The sequence below is a fragment of the Mustelus asterias genome, chromosome 4 (genome assembly GCF_964213995.1).
Source record: "Mustelus asterias chromosome 4, sMusAst1.hap1.1, whole genome shotgun sequence".
NCBI lineage: Eukaryota > Metazoa > Chordata > Chondrichthyes > Carcharhiniformes > Triakidae > Mustelus > Mustelus asterias.
In genome coordinates this window covers 2,070,018-2,090,208 of record NC_135804.1, presented here as the reverse complement: position 1 = coordinate 2,090,208, position 20,191 = coordinate 2,070,018, and the positions used below count along the sequence as shown (strand labels likewise).

The 20,191-nt window shown below is 50.1% G+C and overlaps 1 protein-coding gene across 1 annotated transcript in view; it reads left to right on the top strand.

Annotated features, from left to right (window-relative positions):
* The window catches only part of pepd (peptidase D), a 203,994-nt gene that overhangs the window by 91,844 nt on the left and 91,959 nt on the right, over positions 1 to 20,191 (top strand). The window contains exon 9 of the mRNA XM_078210505.1: positions 4,313 to 4,359. Within this exon, the coding sequence (XP_078066631.1) occupies positions 4,313 to 4,359 (47 nt within the window). The remainder of the gene's footprint in view (positions 1 to 4,312; positions 4,360 to 20,191) is intronic.

Sequence of the window (20,191 nt, the reverse complement as noted above, 5' to 3'; positions counted from 1 at the left end):
CCCCAGGAGTGGAAATGTTGGCTTTCAGTATTTGGGAGTGGAAAAGCAGCATTTGTACACAGGGTGTATTTGTTCTCTTTAGTGTGGTTCCCGCAGCTTGTTTCTCCATTCTTTGGACAGCGTGCCATTTAGAGGAGGAAGTGATTTGATTGCTCTGGACTGTCAGGCTGGTGATTTAATTGCATCATTCTACATGAGTGAGTGGGCAGCTTTACATTTCAGACTGTGCAGTGAGAGAGCTGTGCACAGAGCCGGCACAATCAAACTGACACCTTGCCATCTTTCAGAGAAACTGGCCTGCTCTCTGAAACAGCCCTGACTGAAACTTTAAAAACAAGCTTGTGAATTATTGAGAATGCAGTCAGAGGGGAAAATGCTTTTCACCTTTATAAAATAAACCATTTCCCTCCATCGTGGGAGGTTTTATCCAACGCTGCCACCAGCTGCCTATTGAGGAGTAGGGTTTCCGACAGCGGGTCATTGACCAGAACGGTCATGCTCAGAACGGAGACAGTGCTGTGAAATTGAACAGTTCTGCTGTACCAAGCAGCAATCCACTCTCTATAGGACACATGTCCCTCAGCAGACACACTTTCTATCCAACCCCAGCTTTGGCCTTTCTCTTTGAGGAACATGCAGTAAATAAATGGGATGTCCCAAATGGACACCGGTGCTAAAGAGCCAATTCCTACCCATTTATTGCGTGTATTGGAATAACAAAGATGTTATAGAATCCCTATAGTGCAGAGGAGGCCATTCAGGCCATCACATCTGCACTGATTGTCTGACATTGTCTCTTACCCAGGCCCTCTCCCCCACCCTATCCCCTTAACCCCACACATTTACCATGGCCAATCCACCCAACCTGCACATCTTTGGAGTGTGGGAGGAAACCGCAGCACCCTCCTGTTTTCTCACCAGTTCCATACTTAGAATTTTTTTGGGAGAGTTCCGCCCTCTGCCTTTTAGACACCTCACTGCGTTTTAAACACCTCACTGCGTTTTAAACACCCCACTGCGTTTTAAACACCTCACTGCGTTTTAAACACCTAACTGCGTTTTAAACACCTCGCTGCGTTTCAAACACCCCACTGCGTTTTAAACACCTCACTGCGTTTTAAACACCTCACTGCGTTTTAAACACCTCACTGCGTTTTAAACACCTAACTGCGTTTTAAACACCTCGCTGCGTTTCAAACACCTCGCTGCGTTTCAAACACCTCGCTGCGTTTCAAACACCTCGCTGCGTTTCAAACACCTCGCTGTGTTTCAAACACCTCGCTGCGTTTCAAACACCTCGCTGCGTTTCAAACACCTCGCTGCGTTTCAAACACCTCGCTGCGTTTCAAACACCTCGCTGCGTTTTAAACACCTCGCTGCGTTTCAAACACCTCACTGCGTTTTAAACACCTCACTGCGTTTCAAACACCTCACTGCGTTTTAAACACCTCACTGCGTTTCAAACACCTCACTGCGTTTCAAACACCTCACTGCGTTTCAAACACCTCACTGCGTTTCAAACACCTCACTGCGTTTCAAACACCTCACTGCGTTTCAAACACCTCATCCTCTTCTGTATCTTTGCCATTAATGTACACAGCCAGGAATCCTGGGATATGATTTTTTGATTTCAGACCATGTGAACTCTCTGGTGGATTATTAAACTGTGGCCCTGCCTGCTTGTCGTGGTGGACACAAAGGATCCCAGTCTAACACCATAGACTTGGGGAGACAGCACTGACAGATGTGCCGTCTTCCAGGCAAGACTTAAACCAGCCCCACATCTGTCAATAAATACAGGAAATGCTGGAAAACCCGCAGGGCTGGCAGCGTCTGTGGAGAGAGACAAAGTTAATGAGCGCGATTTTCCAAAAAAGAAAATGCTGTTTCCAGCGGGAAAGTTGCTGTGTTTCCCTCTGGCCGCGCTAACCCGCTGCTATTCATGTGGTCATTTTTGTGGAAAAGATTGTGAATTCAAGCCCCACTCCAGCAACCCGAGCCCACAGAGTTAGACTGACACTCTGCGGCACCGGAGAGGTGCGGCACGGGGGGGTGGGCACGGGGGGTGGGCACGGGGGGTGGGCACGATTGGGGGTGGCACGATTGGGGGGGGCACGATTGGGGGGGGCAGCATGGTTCACTCCAGGTTCATCCCATTTGCTCTGTGCAGAAGGGGCTTTCCCGTTTGCCTAACAGGCAGTGCTGGCAGTGAGTTCATTCATTGACCTCCCAGCATTTCGGGATGTCCTGGGAGCATGAAGCGTAGCGGGCGGAGGGTGGCAGGCAGAGCGTAGTGAGTGGAGGGTAGTGAGTGGAGGGTAGTGAGCGGAGGGTAGTGAGCGGAGGGTAGTGAGCGGAGGGTAGTGAGCGGAGGGTAGTGAGCGGAGGGTAGTGAGCGGAGGGTAGTGAGGGGAGGGTAGTGAGTGGAGGGTAGTGAGTGGAGGGTAGTGAGTGGAGGGTAGTGAGTGGAGGGTAGTGAGTGGAGGGTAGTGAGTGGAGGGTAGTGAGTGGAGGGTAGTGAGTGGAGGGTAGTGAGTGGAGGGTAGTGAGTGGAGGGTGGTGAGTGGAGGGTGGTGAGGGGAGGGTAGTGAGGGGAGGGTAGTGAGTGGAGGGTAGCGAGCGGAGGGTAGTGAGGGGAGGAGGGTAGTGAGGGGAGGGTAGTGAGTGGAGGGTAGTGAGCGGAGGGTAGTGAGGGGAGGGTAGTGAGTGGAGGGTAGTGAGTGGAGGGTAGTGAGTGGAGGGTAGTGAGTGGAGGGTAGTGAGTGGAGGGTAGTGAGGGGAGGGTAGTGAGGGGAGGGTAGTGAGTGGAGGGTAGTGAGCGGAGGGTAGTGAGCGGAGGGTAGTGAGCGGAGGGTAGTGAGCGGAGGGTAGTGAGCGGAGGGTAGTGAGGGGAGGGTAGTGAGGGGAGGGTAGTGAGGGGAGGGTAGTGAGGGGAGGGTAGTGAGGGGAGGGTAGTGAGTGGAGGGTAGTGAGTGGAGGGTAGTGAGTGGAGGGTAGTGAGTGGAGGGTAGTGAGTGGAGGGTAGTGAGTGGAGGGTAGTGAGTGGAGGGTAGTGAGGGGAGGGTAGTGAGCGGAGGGTAGTGAGCGGAGGGTAGTGAGCGGAGGGTAGTGAGCGGAGGGTAGTGAGCGGAGGGTAGTGAGGGGAGGGTAGTGAGGGGAGGGTAGTGAGGGGAGGGTAGTGAGGGGAGGGTAGTGAGGGGAGGGTAGTGAGGGGAGGGTAGTGAGTGGAGGGTAGTGAGGGGAGGGTAGTGTGTGGAGGGTAGTGAGGGGAGGGTAATTAGTGGAGGGTAGTGAGTGGAGGGTAGTGAGGGGAGGGTAGTGAGGGGAGGGTTGTGAGGGGAGTGTAGTGAGGGGAGTGTAGTGAGGGGAGGGTAGTGAGTGGAGGGTAGTGAGCGGAGGGTAGTGAGCGGAGGGTAGTGAGCGGAGGGTAGTGAGCGGAGGGTAGTGAGGGGAGTGTAGTGAGAGGAGGATAGTGAGGGGAGGGTAGTGAGGGGAGGGTGGTGAGTGGAGGGTGGTGAGGGGAGGGTAGTGAGGGGAGGGTAGTGAGGGGAGGGTAGTGAGGGGAGGGTAGTGAGGGGAGGGTAGTGAGCGGAGGGTAGTGAGGGGAGGGGAGGGTAGTGAGGGGAGGGGAGGGTAGTGAGCGGAGGGTGGTGAGGGGAGGGTAGTGAGGGGAGGGTGGTGAGGGGAGGGTGGTGAGGGGAGGGTAGTGAGGGGAGGGTGGTGAGGGGAGGGTGGTGAGCGGAGGGTGGTGAGCGGAGGGTGGTGAGCGGAGGGTGGTGATGGGAGGGTGGTGAGTGGAGCGTGGTGAGCGGAGGGTGGTGAGGGGAGGGTAGTGAGGGGAGGGTAGTGAGGGGAGGGTAGTGAGGGGAGGGTAGTGAGGGGAGGGTAGTGAGGGGAAGGTAGTGAGTGGAGGGTAGTGAGGGGAGGGTAGTGAGGGGATGGTAGTGAGGGGAGGGTAGTGAGTGGAGGGTGGTGAGTGGAGGGTGGTGAGGGGAGGGTGGTGAGGGGAGGGTAGTGAGTGGAGGGTAGTGAGGGGAGGGTAGTGAGGGGAGGATAATGAGTGGAGGGTAGTGAGTTCTTTATACAGTGAAGCCCCAGCACTGACTCTTCAGCCAGAATATTAATGTTTGCAGTGGGTGTGTTGTCAGCGATTGACAGGAGCGGTGTAGAAACATCCCTTCAAACCACTTGTGCAAACTAAAGAGTGAAGCTTCTAATCCTGTTTGAGCCGCTGCCTTTGATAGAGAAATGCTGCGAATCCTGGGAGAGATAATGATTTGCACCTGTTTGATTTTCCTCCTCAATCCTCCAGGTGATGAAGGCTGTGCGAGTGGGAATGAAGGAATACGAGTTGGAAAGGTCAGAGCGATTCACATCTATATTTTCAGAGAATATTAAAATGTTTCTGTTCTGTTATTTTGCACATCTTTCTTGGGAATAGTGTGGGGATTCGAGAACAGCTTCTGGCTGTGGGTAAATGAGGTCCCTTTACATTGTCAACATGAAGAGGGCAGCTGTGAGGGGAAGCACCCACCAAGAATTTATTTTTAATTTCCCACTGGTTTTCATTTCTTAATTTGCTGCTGGAAACCGTTCCCTCAGATTGATGTGTTTGTGTGGGATTTACTGATCAGAACAGATTTTGGTGCAGATATCATGGTGGTTCTGGCACTGTACATGCTCCAGCCTCATCCTCCCCTCTGTCTGGGTACCTCCTCATTCCCTCCCCCATTCACACCCCTCTCCCTCCCTCCCGCTGTACGTTCAAGTTCCACAGCAGCTCAGTCTAACACCATAGACTTGGGGAGACAGCACTGACAGATGTGCCGTCTTCCAGGCGAGACTTAAACCAGCCCCACATCTGTCAATAAAAACAGGAAATGCTGGAAAACCCACAGGGCTGGCAGCGTCTGTGGAGAGAGACAAAGTTAATGAGCGCGATTTTCCGAAAAGGAAAATGCTGTTTCCAGCGGGAAAGTTGCTGCGTTTCCCTCTGGCCGCGCTAACCCGCTGCTATTCATGTGGTCATTTTTGTGGAAAAGATTGTGAATTCAAGCCCCACTCCAGCAACCCGAGCCCACAGAGTTAGACTGACACTCTGCGGCACCGGGGAGGTGTGGCATGGTTGGCCGGGGCGACGGGAGGGGGGCACTATTGGGGGGGGCAGCATGGTCGGGGGCGGGGGGGGGTGGTTCATGCACAGCACTGTCAGGGGGGGGTTTGTGCTCGGCACTGTCGAGGGGGGGGTTCATGCAGGGCACTGTCCGGGGGGGTTTGCACACGGCCCTGTCGAGGGGGGCGTTTGCGCTCGGCACTGTCAGGGGGGGGTTTGTGCTCGGCACTGTCGAGGGGGGGGGTTCATGCAGGGCACTGTCCGGGGGGGTTTGCACACGGCCCTGTCGAGGGGGGCGTTTGCGCACGGCACTGTCGGGTTTGCGCAGAATGGTACTGTTGGGGGGTACCGTGTTTTGGATGAGATATTAAACAGGGGCCTTGTCTGCCAGGCAGGTGGATGTAAACGATGCCAGGGCTTTGGTTTGGGAAGAGCGAGGGAGTTCTCGCCAGCCTCCTGACCAACATTTATCCTTCCCCCCGCAAACTCACGAAAGCAGCTGTAAATACAGGTTGTTGGAGCTGACTGGGAGATGGCTGCAGCTTGCTGTGTGTTATGGGGATGACAGTAATATGGTTCCCTGAATAGAAGCTGCGTTTATTCCCACCAGGGCCAGTTTACAGAGACTGCCTCTGATGCTCAACTCTGTTGTTCGCAGCTTTTCCGCTCTGCTGAATTCTCATTTAATTGTTGACTGCTTATATAACGGAGAGGAAGTGACTCTGAAAGGTTAGTCACAAGGGGACTGAATTATTATCGTCCCCTGAGACAGCACTTACTCGTGCCTCCCCGATATTCATTCACTTCCCTTCTCAGCCCAGGGAGTCTGTGTCAGCAAATCCAAAAACAACATTGCATTTCTGCAGTACTCTTCCTGACCTTGGGACACTCTCTAATTAGGCTTCAAATCTCTGTAAATCACTGTTGAATCTGCTCCCTTCAGGCAGCACCTTCCAGACACTTGTGTTTCATAAAGTTTCCTGAAGTCACCTCGGGTCCATTTCCCCGGAATGTGTAAATATTGTACATGCTCGATGTCTAATAGAAACAGACAATGCTGAAAATATTCAGCAGGTCAGAGCATCGCTGGAGAGAGAAACAAGAGTTCACCTTTCAGGTCATAGCTTGATGACAGAATGATGTGGAGATGCCGGCGTTGGACTGGGGTAAACACAGTAAGAGTTTTAACAACACCAGGTTAAAGTCCAACAGGTTTATTTGGTAGCAAAAGCCACTAGCTTTCGGAGCGCTGCTCCTTCGTCAGGTGAGTGGGAGTTCTGTTCACAAACAGGGCACATAAAGACACAAACTCAATTTACATGAATAATGGTTGGAATGCGAGTCTTTACAGGTAATCAAGTCTTAAAGGTACAGACAATGTGAGTGGAGAGAGGGTTAAGCACAGGTTAAAGAGATGTGTATTGTCTCCAGCTGGGACAGTTAGTGAGATTTTGCAAGTCCAGGCAAGTCGTGGGGGTTACAGATAGTGTGACATGAACCCAAGATCCCGGTTGAGGCCGTCCTCATGTGTGCGGAACTTGGCTATCAGTCTCTGCTCAGCGACTCTGCGTTGTCATGTGTCGTGAAGGCCGCCTTGGAGAACGCTTACCCGAAGATCAGAGGCCGAATGCCCGTGACCGCTGAAGTGCTCCCCAACAGGAAGAGAACATTGCTGCCTAGTGATTGTTGAGCAGTGTTCATTCATCCGTTGTCGTAGCGTCTGCATGGTCTCCCCAATGTACCATGCCTCGGGACATCCTTTCCTGCAGCGTATCAGGTAGACAACGTTGGTCGAGTTGCAAGTGTATGTACCGTGTACCTGGTGGATGGTGTTCTCACGGGAGATGATGGCATCCGCGTTGATGATAGAACATAGAACATAGAACAGTACAGCACAGAACAGGCCCTTCGGCCCACGATGTTGTGCCGAGCTTTATCTGAAACCAAGATCAAGCTATCCCACTCCCTATCATCCTGGTGTGCTCCATGTGCCTATCCAATAACCGCTTAAATGTTCCTAAAGTGTCTGACTCCACTATCACTGCAGGCAGTCCATTCCACACCCCAACCACTCTCTGCGTAAAGAACCTACCTCTGATATCCTTCCTATATCTCCCACCACGAACCCGATAGTTATGTAATAGCTCCATCCACCCGAGGAAATAGTCTTTGAACGTTCACTCTATCTATCCCCTTCATCATTTTATAAACCTCTATTAAGTCTCCCCTCAGCCTCCTCCGCTCCAGAGAGAACAGCCCTAGCTCCCTCAACCTTTCCTCATAAGACCTACCCTCCAAACCAGGCAGCATCCTGGTAAATCTCCTCTGCACTCTTTCCAGTGCTTCCACATCCTTCTTATAGTGAGGTGACCAGAACTGCACACAATATTCCAAATGTGGTCTCACCAAGGTCCTGTACAGTTGCAGCATAACCCCACGGCTCTTAAACTCCAACCCCCTGTTAATTAAAGCTAACACACTATAGGCCTTCTTCACAGGGTGGCACGGTAGCACAGTGGTTAGCACTGCTGCTTTACAGCTCCAGGGACCTTCGATTCCCGGCTTGGGTCACTGTCTGTGTGGAGTTTGCACATTCTCCTCGTGTCTGCGTGGGTTTCCTCCGGGTGCTCCGGTTTCCTCCCACAGTCCAAAGATGTGCGGGTTAGGTTGATTGGCCAGGTTAAAAATTGCCCCTTAGAGTCCTGGGATGTGTAGGTTAGAGGGATTAGCGGGTAAATATGTGGGGGTAGGGCCTGGGTGGGATTGTGGTCGGTGCAGACTCGATGGGCCGAATGGCCTCCTTCTGTACTGTAGGGATTCTATGATTCTATGAGCTCTATCCACTTGGTTGGCAACCTTTAGAGATCTGTGGATATGGACCCCAAGATCTCTCTGTTCCTCCACAGTCTTCAGAACCCTACCTTTGACCCTGTAATCCACATTTAAATTAGTCCTACCAAAATGAATCACCTCACATTTATCAGGGTTAAACTCCATTTGCCATTTTTCAGCCCAGCTTTGCATCCTATCTATGTCTCTTTGCAGCCTACAACACCCCTCCACCTCATCCACTACTCCACCAATCTTGGTGTCATCAGCAAATTTACTGATCCACCCTTCAGCCCCCTCCTCTAAGTCATTAATAAAAATCACAAAGAGCAGAGGACCAAGCACTGATCCCTGCGGCTCTCCGCTAGCAACCTGCCTCCAATCCGAAAATTTTCCATCCACCACCACCCTGTCTTCGATCAGACAGCCAGTTACCTATCCAATCGGCCAACTTTCCCTCTATCCCACACCTCCTCACTTTCATCATAAGCCGACCATGGGGGACCTTATCAAACGTCTTACTAAAATCCATGTATATGACATCAACTGCCCTACCTTCATCAACACACTTAGTTACCTCCTCAAAAAACTCTATCAAATTTGTGAGGCACGACTTGCCCTCCATGAATCCGTGCTGACTATCCCGGATTAATCCGCATCTTTCTAAATGGTCGTAAATCCCATCCCTAAGGACCTTTTCCATCAATTTACCAAGCACCGAAGTAAGACTAACCGGTCTATAATTACCAGGGTCATTTCTATTCCCTTTCTTAAACAGAGGAACAACGTTCGCCACTCTCCAGTCCTCTGGCGCCATTCCCGTGGACAGCGAGGACCCAAAGATCAAAGCCAAAGGCTCTGCAATCTCATCCCTTGCCTCCCAAAGAATCCTAGGATATATTTCATCAGGCCCAGGGGACTTATCGACCTTCAGTTTATTCAAAACTGCCAGTACATCGTCCCTCCGAACATCTATTTCCTCCAGCCTATTAGCCTGTAACACCTTCTCTTCCTCAAAAACATGGCCCGGCACATCTTGCAGAGGTTGCTGTGGCAGGGTTGTGTGGTGTCATGGTCACTGTTCTCCTGAAGGCTGGGTAGTTTGCTGCGGACAATGGTCTGTTTGAGGTTGTGCGGTTGTTTGAAGGCAAGAAGTGGGGGTGTGGGGATGGCCTTGGCGAGATGTTCATCTTCATCAATGACATGTTGAAGGCTCCGGAGAAGATGTCATAGCTTCTCCGCCCCGGAGAAGTACAGGACGACGAAGGGTACTCTGTCCGCCGTGTCCCGTGTTTGTCTTCTGAGGAGGTCGGTGCGGTTTTTCGCTGTGGCGCGTCGGAACTGTCGATCGATGAGTCGAGCGCCATATCCTGTTCTTATGAGGGCATCTTTCAGCGTCTGGAGGTGTCTGTTTCGATCCTCCTCATCCGAGCAGATCCTGTGTATTCGGAGGGCTTGTCCATAGGGGATTACTTCTTTTACGTGTTTAGGGTGGAAGCTGGAGAAGTGGAGCATCGTGAGGTTATCCGTGGGCTTGCGGTACAGTGAAGTGCTGAGGTGACCGTCCTTAATGGAGATGCATGTGTCCAAGAATGCAACCGATTCCGGAGAGTAGTCTATGGTGAGTCTGATGGTGGGATGGAACTTGTTGATGTCATCATAGAGTTGTTTCAGTGATTGCTCACCATGTGGTCCAAAGGAAGAAAATGTCATCGATGTATCTTGTGTATAGCATTGGTTGAAGGTCCTGTGCGGTGAAGAAGTCTTGTTCGAACCTGTGCATGAAGATGTTGGCATATTGAGGTGTGAATTTGGTCCCCATGGCTGTTCCGTGTGTCTGGATGAAGAACTGGTTGTTGAAGGTGAAGATATTGTGGTCAATGTCCAGTTCTTCAACAACCAGTTCTTCATCCAGACACACGGAACAGCCATGGGGACCAAATTCGCACCTCAATATGCCAACATCTTCATGCACAGGTTCGAACAAGACTTCTTCACCGCACGGGACCTTCAACCGATGCTATACACTAGATACATCGATGACATTTTCCTCCTTTGGACTCATGGTGAACAATCACTGAAACAACTCTATGATGACATCAACAAGTTCCATCCCACCATCAGACTTACCATGGACTACTCTCCGGAATCGGTTGCATTTTTGGACACACGCATCTCCATTAAGGACGGTCACCTCAGCACCTCACTGTACCGCAAGCCCACGGATAACCTCACGATGCTCCACTTCTCCAGCTTCCACCCTAAACACGTTAAAGAAGCCATCCCCTACGCACAAGCCCTCCGTATACACAGGATCTGCTCGGATGAGGAGGATCGCAACAGGCACCTCCAGACGCTGAAAGATGCCCTCATAAGAACAGGATATGGCGCTCGACTCATCGATCAACAGTTCCGACGCACCACAGCGAAAAACCGCACCGACCTCCTCAGAAGACAAACACGGGACACAGTGGACAGAGTACCCTTCGTCGTCCAGTACTTCCCCGGAGTGGAGAAGCTACGGCATCTCCTCCGGAGCCTTCAACATGTCATTGATGAAGACGAACATCTCGCCAAGGCCATCCCCACACCCCCACTTCTTGCCTTCAAACAACCGCACAGCCTCAAACAGACCATTGTCTGCAGCAAACTAGCCGGCCTTCAGGAGAACAGTGACCATGACACCACACAACCCTGCCACAACAACCTCTGCAAGACGTGCCGGATCATCGACACGGATGCCATCATCTCACGTGAGAACACCATCCACCAGGTACACGGTACATACTCTTGCAACCCGGCCAACGTTGTCTACCTGATACGCTGCAGGAAAGGATGTCCCGAGGCATGGTACATTGGGGAGAGCATGCAGATGCTTCAACAACGGATGAATGAACATCGTTCGACAATCACCAGGCAAGAGTGTTCTCTTCCTGTTGGGGATTACTTCAGTGGTCACGGGCATTCGAGTAAGCGTTCTCCAAGGCGGCCTTCACGACACACAACAACGCAGAGTCGCTGAGCAGAGACTGATAGCCAAGTTCCGCACACATGAGAACGGCCTCAACCAGGATCGTGGGTTCATGTCACACTATCTGTAACCCTCACGACTTGCCTGGGCTTGCAAAATCTCACCAACTGTCCTGGCTGGAGACAATACACATCTCTTTAACCTGTGCTTAACCCTCTCTCCACTCACATTGTCTGTACCTTTAAGACTTGATTACCTGTAAAGACTCGCATTCCAACCATTATTTTGAAAATTGAGTTTGTGTCTTTATATGCCCTGTTTGTGCACTGAAATCCCAGTTACCTGACGAAGGAGCAGCGCTCTGAAAGCTAGTGGCTTTTGCTACCAAATAAACCTGCTGGACTTTAACCTGGTGTTTATGACAGTCATGATGTTGATGACAGAAGCCAGAGGGTGGCTGTCGAGAGTTGTTTTTCAAACTGGAGGTCTGTGACCAGCGGTGTGCCTCAGGGATCGGTGCTGGGTCCACTGTTATTTGTCATTTATATTAATGATTTGGATGAGAATTTAGGAGGCATGGTTAGTAAGTTTGCAGATGACACCAAGATTGGTGGCATGGTGGACAGTGAAGAAGGTTAACTAGGATTGCAACGGGATCTTGATCAATTGGGCCAGTGGGCTGATGAATGGCAGATTGAGTTTAATTTAGACAAATGCGAGGTGATGCATTTTGGTAGATTCAACCAGGGCAGGACTTACTCAGTTAATGGTAGGGCGTTGGGGAGAGTTACAGAACAAAGAGATCTCGGGGGTACATGTTCATAGCCCCTTGAAAGTGGAGTCACAGGTGGACAGAGTGGTGAAGAAGGCATTCAACATGCTTGGTTTCATCGGTCAGAACATTGAATACAGGAGTTGGGACGTCTTGTTGAAGTTGTACAAGACATTGGTAAGGCCACACTTGGAATACTGTGTGCAATTCTGGTCATCCTATTATAGAAAGGATATTATTAAACTAGAAAGAGTGCAGAAAAGATTTACTAGGATGCTACCGGGACTTGATGGATTGAGTTATAAGGAGAGGCTGGATAGACTGGGAGTTTTTTCTCTGGAGCGTAGGAGGCTGAGGGGTGATCTTATAGAGGTCTATAAAATAATGAGGGGCATAGATCAGCTAGATCGTCAATATCTTTTCCCAAAAGTAGGGGAGTCTAAAACTCGAGGGCATAGGTTTAAGGTGAAAGGGGAGAGATATAAAAGGGTCCAGAGGGGCAATTTTTTCACACAGAGGGTGGTGAGTGTCTGGAACAAGCTGCCAGAGGTAGTAGTAGAGGCGGGTACAATTTTATCTTTTAAAAAGCATTTAGACAGTTACATGGGTACGATGGGTATAGAGGGATATGGGCCAAATGTGGGCAATTGGGACTAGCTTAGGGGTTAAAAAAACGGCGGCAAGTTGGGCTAAAGGCCCAGTTTCCATGCTGTAAACCTCTGACCTTTCATCTGAATTGAAATTGAAAGCTCATCGATTAAAATATTAACCCTTTCTCTCTCTCCTTAGATGCTGCCTGACCCGCGAAGTATTTCATGCCTTTTCTGACTTTATTAACCACTTAATCTCTGGTTACTGACCCTATTGCCAGTGAAATAGTTTCTCCTTTTTAACTGCATTTAAACCATTCATCATTAACCTCCCCTTTAACCTCCTCTCCTCCAAGGAGGCCACACTCAGCCTCTGCAATCTCTTCACATAACTGAGATCTTGTATCCTCCGTATCGTTCTAATAAATGTTGCCAGCACCCTGAAGTGTAGTGCCCAGAGCTGTGCATAGTATTCTCGCTCAGTACTGGTCTGTTTGATTTCCCTTCCTGCCTTGGAGTGTGCATTGAGGTGACGTGACCTGTTCCAGGGCAGTTTACTGAGATACTCCAATGTTTCAGCTGTGAGTTGCAATGTTTGCTGATTGAATCCTGTGACCCTATTAAAGGCAAGAATTAGGTTGACAGGTGAACGGAATGAATTGAATTTGTTAACCAGATTGAGCTGAAGCCACCGCCCCGAATCGAACATCAGTCACTATTTATGCAGCTGGGGTCAGGATCTTTACAAGGGTGATTGGCAGCGTCTGCTCATTACTGACTCGGAATTCATTTGAAATTAGTCTACTGAATTTTTATTCTTCATTTGATGGTTTGTGTATCGTGGGAAGGTTAGGCTCAGTGATTCAGCTTATTACGAGTAATTAGTATTCTTGAGAATTTTTAAACCTTTATCCAGTTGAATAAACAGCCTGTACACAATTATATGCTAAGTAACTGTAAGTCTGCTGAATAAACAGTGACTGTGTACAGTTACACAGTGAGTGATCCTTACCCTGCTGAATAAACAGTGACTCTGTACAGTTACACAGAGTGATCCTTACCCTGCTGAATAAACAGTGACTGTGTACAGTTACACAGTGAGTGATCCTTACCCTGCTGAAAGCACAGTGACTCTGTACAGTTACACAGAGTGATCCTTACCCTGCTGAAAGCACAGTGACTCTGTACAGTTACACAGAGTGATCCTTACCCTGCTGAATAAACAGTGACTCTGTACAGTTACACAGTGAGTGATCCTTACCCTGCTGAATAAACAGTGACTCTGTACAGTTACACAGTGAGTGATCCTTACCCTGCTGAATAAACAGTGACTGTGTACAGATGCCTGTAGCCAAAGGAATTGGTTCTGACAGTTTGTGAGTACTCCTTTGCGGCTGAATAATCTTTCAATACACGACATGTTGAATAACTCCCTCTATTCAGGCAACTACAGCTGTTACTTTGCAAACAAGATTCCCAGGAACAGTAATGAGATGAGTAATTAGCGAGCGTGTCTCTTGTGTCCCATCATCGAGATCCCAGATCTCCCTCCAATGGACTCTTTAGCATCAACCTCCAAAGACTTTGTCGCTATATTTAATTGAGTTCTCCTGTGTTAGATTCTCGTCTGTCCTGACTAAAATTATTGTAAAGTTCAGTTGAAGCAATTAAGGGAATAGAATATGTTGTTGTGTGTACAGAAGCTGGTGTGGTGTTATTGTTAAAGCTGTGCGGTCAGGAATTGTAGCTCGGGGGTGACTCGGGGCCGACTCGGGGCCGACTCGGGGCCGACTCGGGGGTGACTCGGGGCCGACTCGGGGCTGACTCGGGGCTGACTCGGGGGTGACTCGAGGTTGACTCGGGGCCGACTCGGGGCCGACTCGGGGGTGACTCGGGGGTGACTCGGGGCCGACTCGGGGCCGACTCGGGGGTGACTGCGGGCTGACTCGGGGGTGACTCGGGGCTGACTCGGGGGTGACTGCGGGCTGACTCGGGGCCCACTCGGGGGTGACTCGGGGGTGACTCGGGGCCCACTCGGGGGTGACTCGGGGGTGACTCGGGGCTGACTCGGGGCCCACTCGGGGCCGACTCGGGACTGCCTGTCAGTGCCTGGACTTTTCACCGCACTGGTGGCTGTTGAGTCCTTTCCGCTGGTTGGCTGGGCAACAGGCTCCTTGCTCCAGCTCTTCATTGGTCCCTGTCAGAGAGAGAAGCTCCAGATGGGAAGCCACTGTTTCAATGAAGAAATGAAATGTGGAAACCAGTGACTTCTGAAAATAAAAGGAAACAGGATTAGTATTTGTACTGAGCCTCACCACTTCCTCGAAACAGCCCAATCGCTTCACTCACACCGTGAATCAAATGATGACCACCGTGCAGCAAGTTAATGATGAGCCACTTTCTGTTTTAGTGATGTTGGTTGGGGGATAGATGTTGACCTGGACACTGGATTCACAGAAAACTTATGTCCCATTGTGTCCATGCTGTTTGGCAAAGAGTTACTGAGCCTGACCGGACCTTCCTGCACTAATCACAGCTCTTCATGTAGACACCCAAACATTCTTTTAAATGTGGTGAGAGTTTCTGTCTCTACCACCCTTTCTGGCAGCGAGCTTGATGCCTCCTGCAATCATTCTGCCCATTACTTTAAACACCCCCCGCCCGCCCCCCCCCCACACACACACACACACACACACACACAGAGTTTTTGACCCCTGTGCTGAGGTAAAGAGGTCAGCTCTCTTTATTTGGGACCCTCATTATTTTAAGTATCTCAATGAAGTCCATCTGAAGCAGTTCATGTCCAAATGCAGCAAGATTTGGACAATATCCAGACTTGGGCTGACAAGTGGAAAGTAACATTCGTGCCACACAAGTGTCAGGCAATGACCATCTACAACAAGGGAGAATCTAACCATCACCTCTTGATATTCAATGGTGTAACCATCGCTGAATCCCCCACTGTCAACACCCTGGGGTTACCATTGACCAGAAACTCAACTGGACTCCCCACATGAACACAGTGGCTGCCAGAGCAGGTCAGAGGTTGGGAATCCTGCGGTGAGTAACTCACCTCCTGACTCCCCAAAGTCTGTCCACCATCTACAAGGCACAAGTCAGGAGTGTGATGGAATACTCTCCACTTACCTGGATGGGTGCAGCTTCAAGAAGCTCGACACCATCCTGGACGTGGCAGCTCTTTTGAATGGTAGCCCTTCCACACACACTCACTCCCTCCACCGACAAGGAATAATGGTAGCAGTGTGTACCATCTACAAGACGCATTGAAGGAACTCACCAAGGCTCCTTAGGCAGCACCTTCCAAACCCACAACCGCCACCATCTAGAAGAACAAGGGCAATAGATACCTGGGAACGCCACCACCTGGAGGTTCCCCTCCAAGCCGCACATCATCTTGGCTTGGAAATATATTGCCATTCTTTCACTGTCGTGGATCAAAATCCTGGAATTCCCTCCCTAACAGCACAATGGGTGTACCTACACCACAGGGAGTGCAGGGGTTTGAGAAAGCAGCTCACCACCATCTCCTCAGGTGCACCTAAGAATGGTGTGCAATCAGTTATTGAGGCATTTTGTTTCTGTGGAGTGGGATGTTCTCCACCCAGGTTCCTGATAGTCCATGAGCTATTTCAGCAATTACTGACTGGGAACCCTGATCGTAAAGTTGAAAATCGCACAAAGTTGCCACTCATTAAATTTTTCTGACGTGTAGTCACTGTTGTAATGTAGGAATCTGAACACAGCAAGATCCCACACACACATATATGAGATAAATGACAGGATTATCTGTTTTATTGACACCAGTTGAGCCTCAGTGTTCCGGAGAATCTCTCCTGCCTCTCTCTCTTCATTCTTGAATGTTTTTACATCCACCTGAGGAAACATTTTAGTGAGGCATCTTTGTACCTTGTTGCACAACTCCTGCTGACCCGAGTCAGGAGGTTTTGGGTTCAAACCTCATTTCTGGATTTTCGCCCATAATCAGTCACCCAGGCTGGTGGAAATTACATTTAATTAAATTCAATAATTAATAAAGCTATCATGATAGTCATGACAAAACTAATACTGTCATGAAAGCCCATCTGGTTCACTAATGTCCTTGAGGGAAGAGAAGTTGCTGTCCTTACCCGGTCTGACGTGTGAGTCTGAACCCATACCAATGTACCTGTCCTAAATACATCTCGTAAATTCCACTGAAATGATCAACAGGCCACGGAATCACTCCAGAACATCAAAAATCAGTGAAACCAGATAGACCATCTGGCATTGACCCTGCAAAGTCCTCTTCACTAACATCGGGAGGTGGGGGGGGGCATGTGCAAAATTGGGAGAGCTGTCTCACAGATTAGTCAAGCAACAGCCTGACATAGTCATTCTCACAGAATCGTACCTTACAGATACTGTCCCAGACACCACCCGTTGGCAGGAGCTGAGTAAAAATGAAACTGCGGCGTGAAATGGGAGTGTTGATGGTTCTGTCCCTCGGGTGGGTGGTCCAGGCTGTTGATGGTCTAAAGATTCTCCTGTATAACATGGCAGCAGCAGTATGGGGCAATGCACACCGCTGGGCCTGTTTGTAAAGTGTGGACCTGCTCTCTGCCAACTGAAGCAGCATTGCAGGCTGGAGCGGGACAGAAAGGGGGTAAACACCAAATCGGCGGATTGGTAAAGACCCCAGCCGCATCAATCCTGCCCCACACATCATAACGGCACAACAATGAGGGATCCTTCCTTAGAGTCCAGCACAGGATCCAGCTCCTCCCACAGACAACATCCCCAACTGCTCATCCTAGCCCCTCCCTTGTTGCTGCTCACACATTCAGGCACTGCCCACACCCCCCCCCTCCCCGTGTCACCTTTCCCCTTGATTCAGACCACCTTCTCCTCACCTCCCCCCTTGATGTTGCCTGTCCGCGTGTGGCCCTTCCCCACTAGCTGAGTGGAATTCTAGAACAAGCTGAGTTAGAATGAGCAGACGGCTGACAAATGGACCTTTGTTTAGATAACCCAGGCTGGGTTAAAATGCTAAAGAACAAAGAACAGTACAGCACAGGAACAGGCCCTTCGGCCCATCAAGTCTGTGCCGACACAGACGCCTCTCTAACCTAATATTTTCTTGCCTCTACGTGGTCCATATCCCTCCATTCCCTGTCTATTCATGTATCGATCCAGATGCCTCTTGAACGTTGTTATAGAACCTGCTTCCACCACCTCCTCCGGCAGCGCGTTCCAGACATTCATCACCCTCTGTGTGAAAAACCTCCCCTTGCATCTCTTTTAAACTTTCCCCTCTCACTTTCAACCTATACCCCGAGTAATTGATCCTTTGACCCCTGGGAAAAAGACTCTGACTATCCACTCTATCCAAGCCTGTCATAATCTTGTAAGCCTCTATCAGGTCCCCCCTCATCCTCCGACACTCCAATGAAAACAATCCAAGTTTGTTCAACCTTTCTTCATAGTCCATATCCTTCAAACCAGGCAACATCCTGGTAAATCTCTTCTGCACCCTCTCCAATGCATCAACATCCTTCCGGTGGGATCGGAATTGTACATAATACTCCAAATGCAGCCTAACCAAAGTCTTATACAGCAACAACATGATTTTCCAATTCCTATACTCAACACCCTGACCAATGAAGGCCAGCATGCCATACCCCTTCTTGGCCACCTTGTCCACCTGAGTTACCACCTTCAGGGAACTGTGGATCTGCACGCCTGGATCCAACACCCCGCCTGGGCCTCTCTGAGGGAAAGAGAGTTGATGCAGTGGTCATTTCACTCAGTGTCACTATTAAACACTGACATTTTATATTGAAAAGTCCAGCCCAGGAACTCAACAATACATAGAATCATAGAAACCCTATAGTGCAGAAGGAGGCCATTTGGCCCATCGAGTCTGCACCGACTACAATCCCACCTCAGGCCCTATCCCCACAACCCCACACATTTACCCCATTAATCCCTCTAACCTACACATCCCGGGAGATTAAGGGGTAATTTAGCATGGCCAATGCACCTAACCAGCACGTCTTTCGGGCTGTGGGCGGAAACTGGAGCACCCGGAGGAAACCCACGCAGACACGGGGAGAAAGTGCAAACTCCACACAGACAGTGACCTGAGGCTGGGAATCAAACCCGGGTCCCTGGAGCTGTGAGGCAGCAGTGCTAACCACTGTGTCATCGTGCTGGGTCCACAAAAAATACATTACTTCAAATGGAACGTTTTTCATACCAAACCTTTGAATATTAGCATTGCCTTTCAGATCATCAAAACATTCAGAAAATAATTAAAGTGCAGAAGTGGTAATTCCAAAAGCACTGGCAGAGTAATGAGTGAGTGGTTTAATAAGCCTGGAGTCTCAGACAGCAGATCCAGTGTGTTGTCTGAGTCTCCAAATCCTTTAGCAGCATTTGGGTAATTGTAACCTGTGGAATTGGTCCCTTTGGGAGCAATTACTGAGTTGCAGAAGACAGTCAGTACTCGCTGCTGTCAACAGGCCAGCTTCTCTTCAGCAATAAAAGGATATTTCAGTCCCCGCTGATGGAATCAGTGAATGTCAGTTTTATCTGCAAGAACGATGTGTTTAATCCCCACCCTCCTCTTTCTGTGTTCTATACACTTCTCTAGATCACAACAGTGACAACACTTCAAAACCATTTCATCAGCAGTAAACCTCTTTCAGACGTCCTGAGGTTATAGAAGCTGACCCTTTTTCTCTGCCTACCTGAGTACACTTTCTTTGCCCCTCTTGGACCCTCACACACCCCAATGCTCACCTCCCTATCTCTATTCTTCCGCCTCTCCTTCACCTCTTCCCCGCCTCTCTGTCCAACGCCCCACGTGGCCTCTCTTCCGCCTGAACCTCTGCACATCACCCGGCCCATCTGTGCCCCCTTCTAGCCCATCTTTACCTCCTCCTCCCTGACCCTTCTACGCCCCCAGCCCTGCAGTCTCCCCACCTCCGGGCACCGCTTCACCCCCAGCCTTGCCCCGCTGTAATCTTCCTACCCCCCATCCCTCCTCATTCCCACTTGCCTCTCCTGCAGTTACTCCCAGCCCCTCTACAGAAGTAGTGCCATGGGATCTTAGTGTTCAGGTTTCTGAAGTGGGAATTGGACCTAATGATGGCTGCCAAGGGCGGGAGAGGGAGAGGACCCAGAGACATAAAGAGAGAGAGAGAGGACCCAGAGACATAAAGAGAGAGAGAGAGAGAGGAGGACCCAGAGACATGGAGAGAGAGAGAGAGAGAGGACCCAGAGACATAAAGAGAGAGAGAGAGAGAGGACCCAGAGACATAAAGAGAGAGAGAGAGGACCCAGAGACATAAAGAGAGAGAGAGAGAGGAGGACCCAGAGACATAAGAACATAAGAAATAGGAGCAGGAGTAGGCCATCTAGCCCCTCGAGCCTGCCCCGCCATTCAATAAGATCATGGCTGATCTGAAGTGGATCAGTTCCACTTACCCGCCTGATCCCCATAACCCCTAATTCCCTTACTGATCAGGAATCCATCGATCCGTGATTTAAACATATTCAACGAGGTAGCCTCCACCACTTCAGTGGGCAGAGAATTCCAGAGATTCACCACCCTCTGAGAGAAGAAGTTCCTCTTCAACTCTGTCCTAAACTGACCCCCCTTTATTTTGAGGCTGTGCCCTCTAGTTCTGGTTTCCTTTCTAAGTGGAAAGAATCTCTCCACTTCTACCCTATCCAGCCCCTTCATTATCTTATAGGTCTCTATAAGATCCCCCCTCAGCCGTCTAAACTCCAACAAGTACAAATCGAATCTGCTCAATCTCTCCTCATAATCTACACCCCTCATCTCCGGTATCAACCTGGTGAACCTTCTCTGCACTTCCCCCAAGGCCAATATATCCTTCCGCAAATAAGGG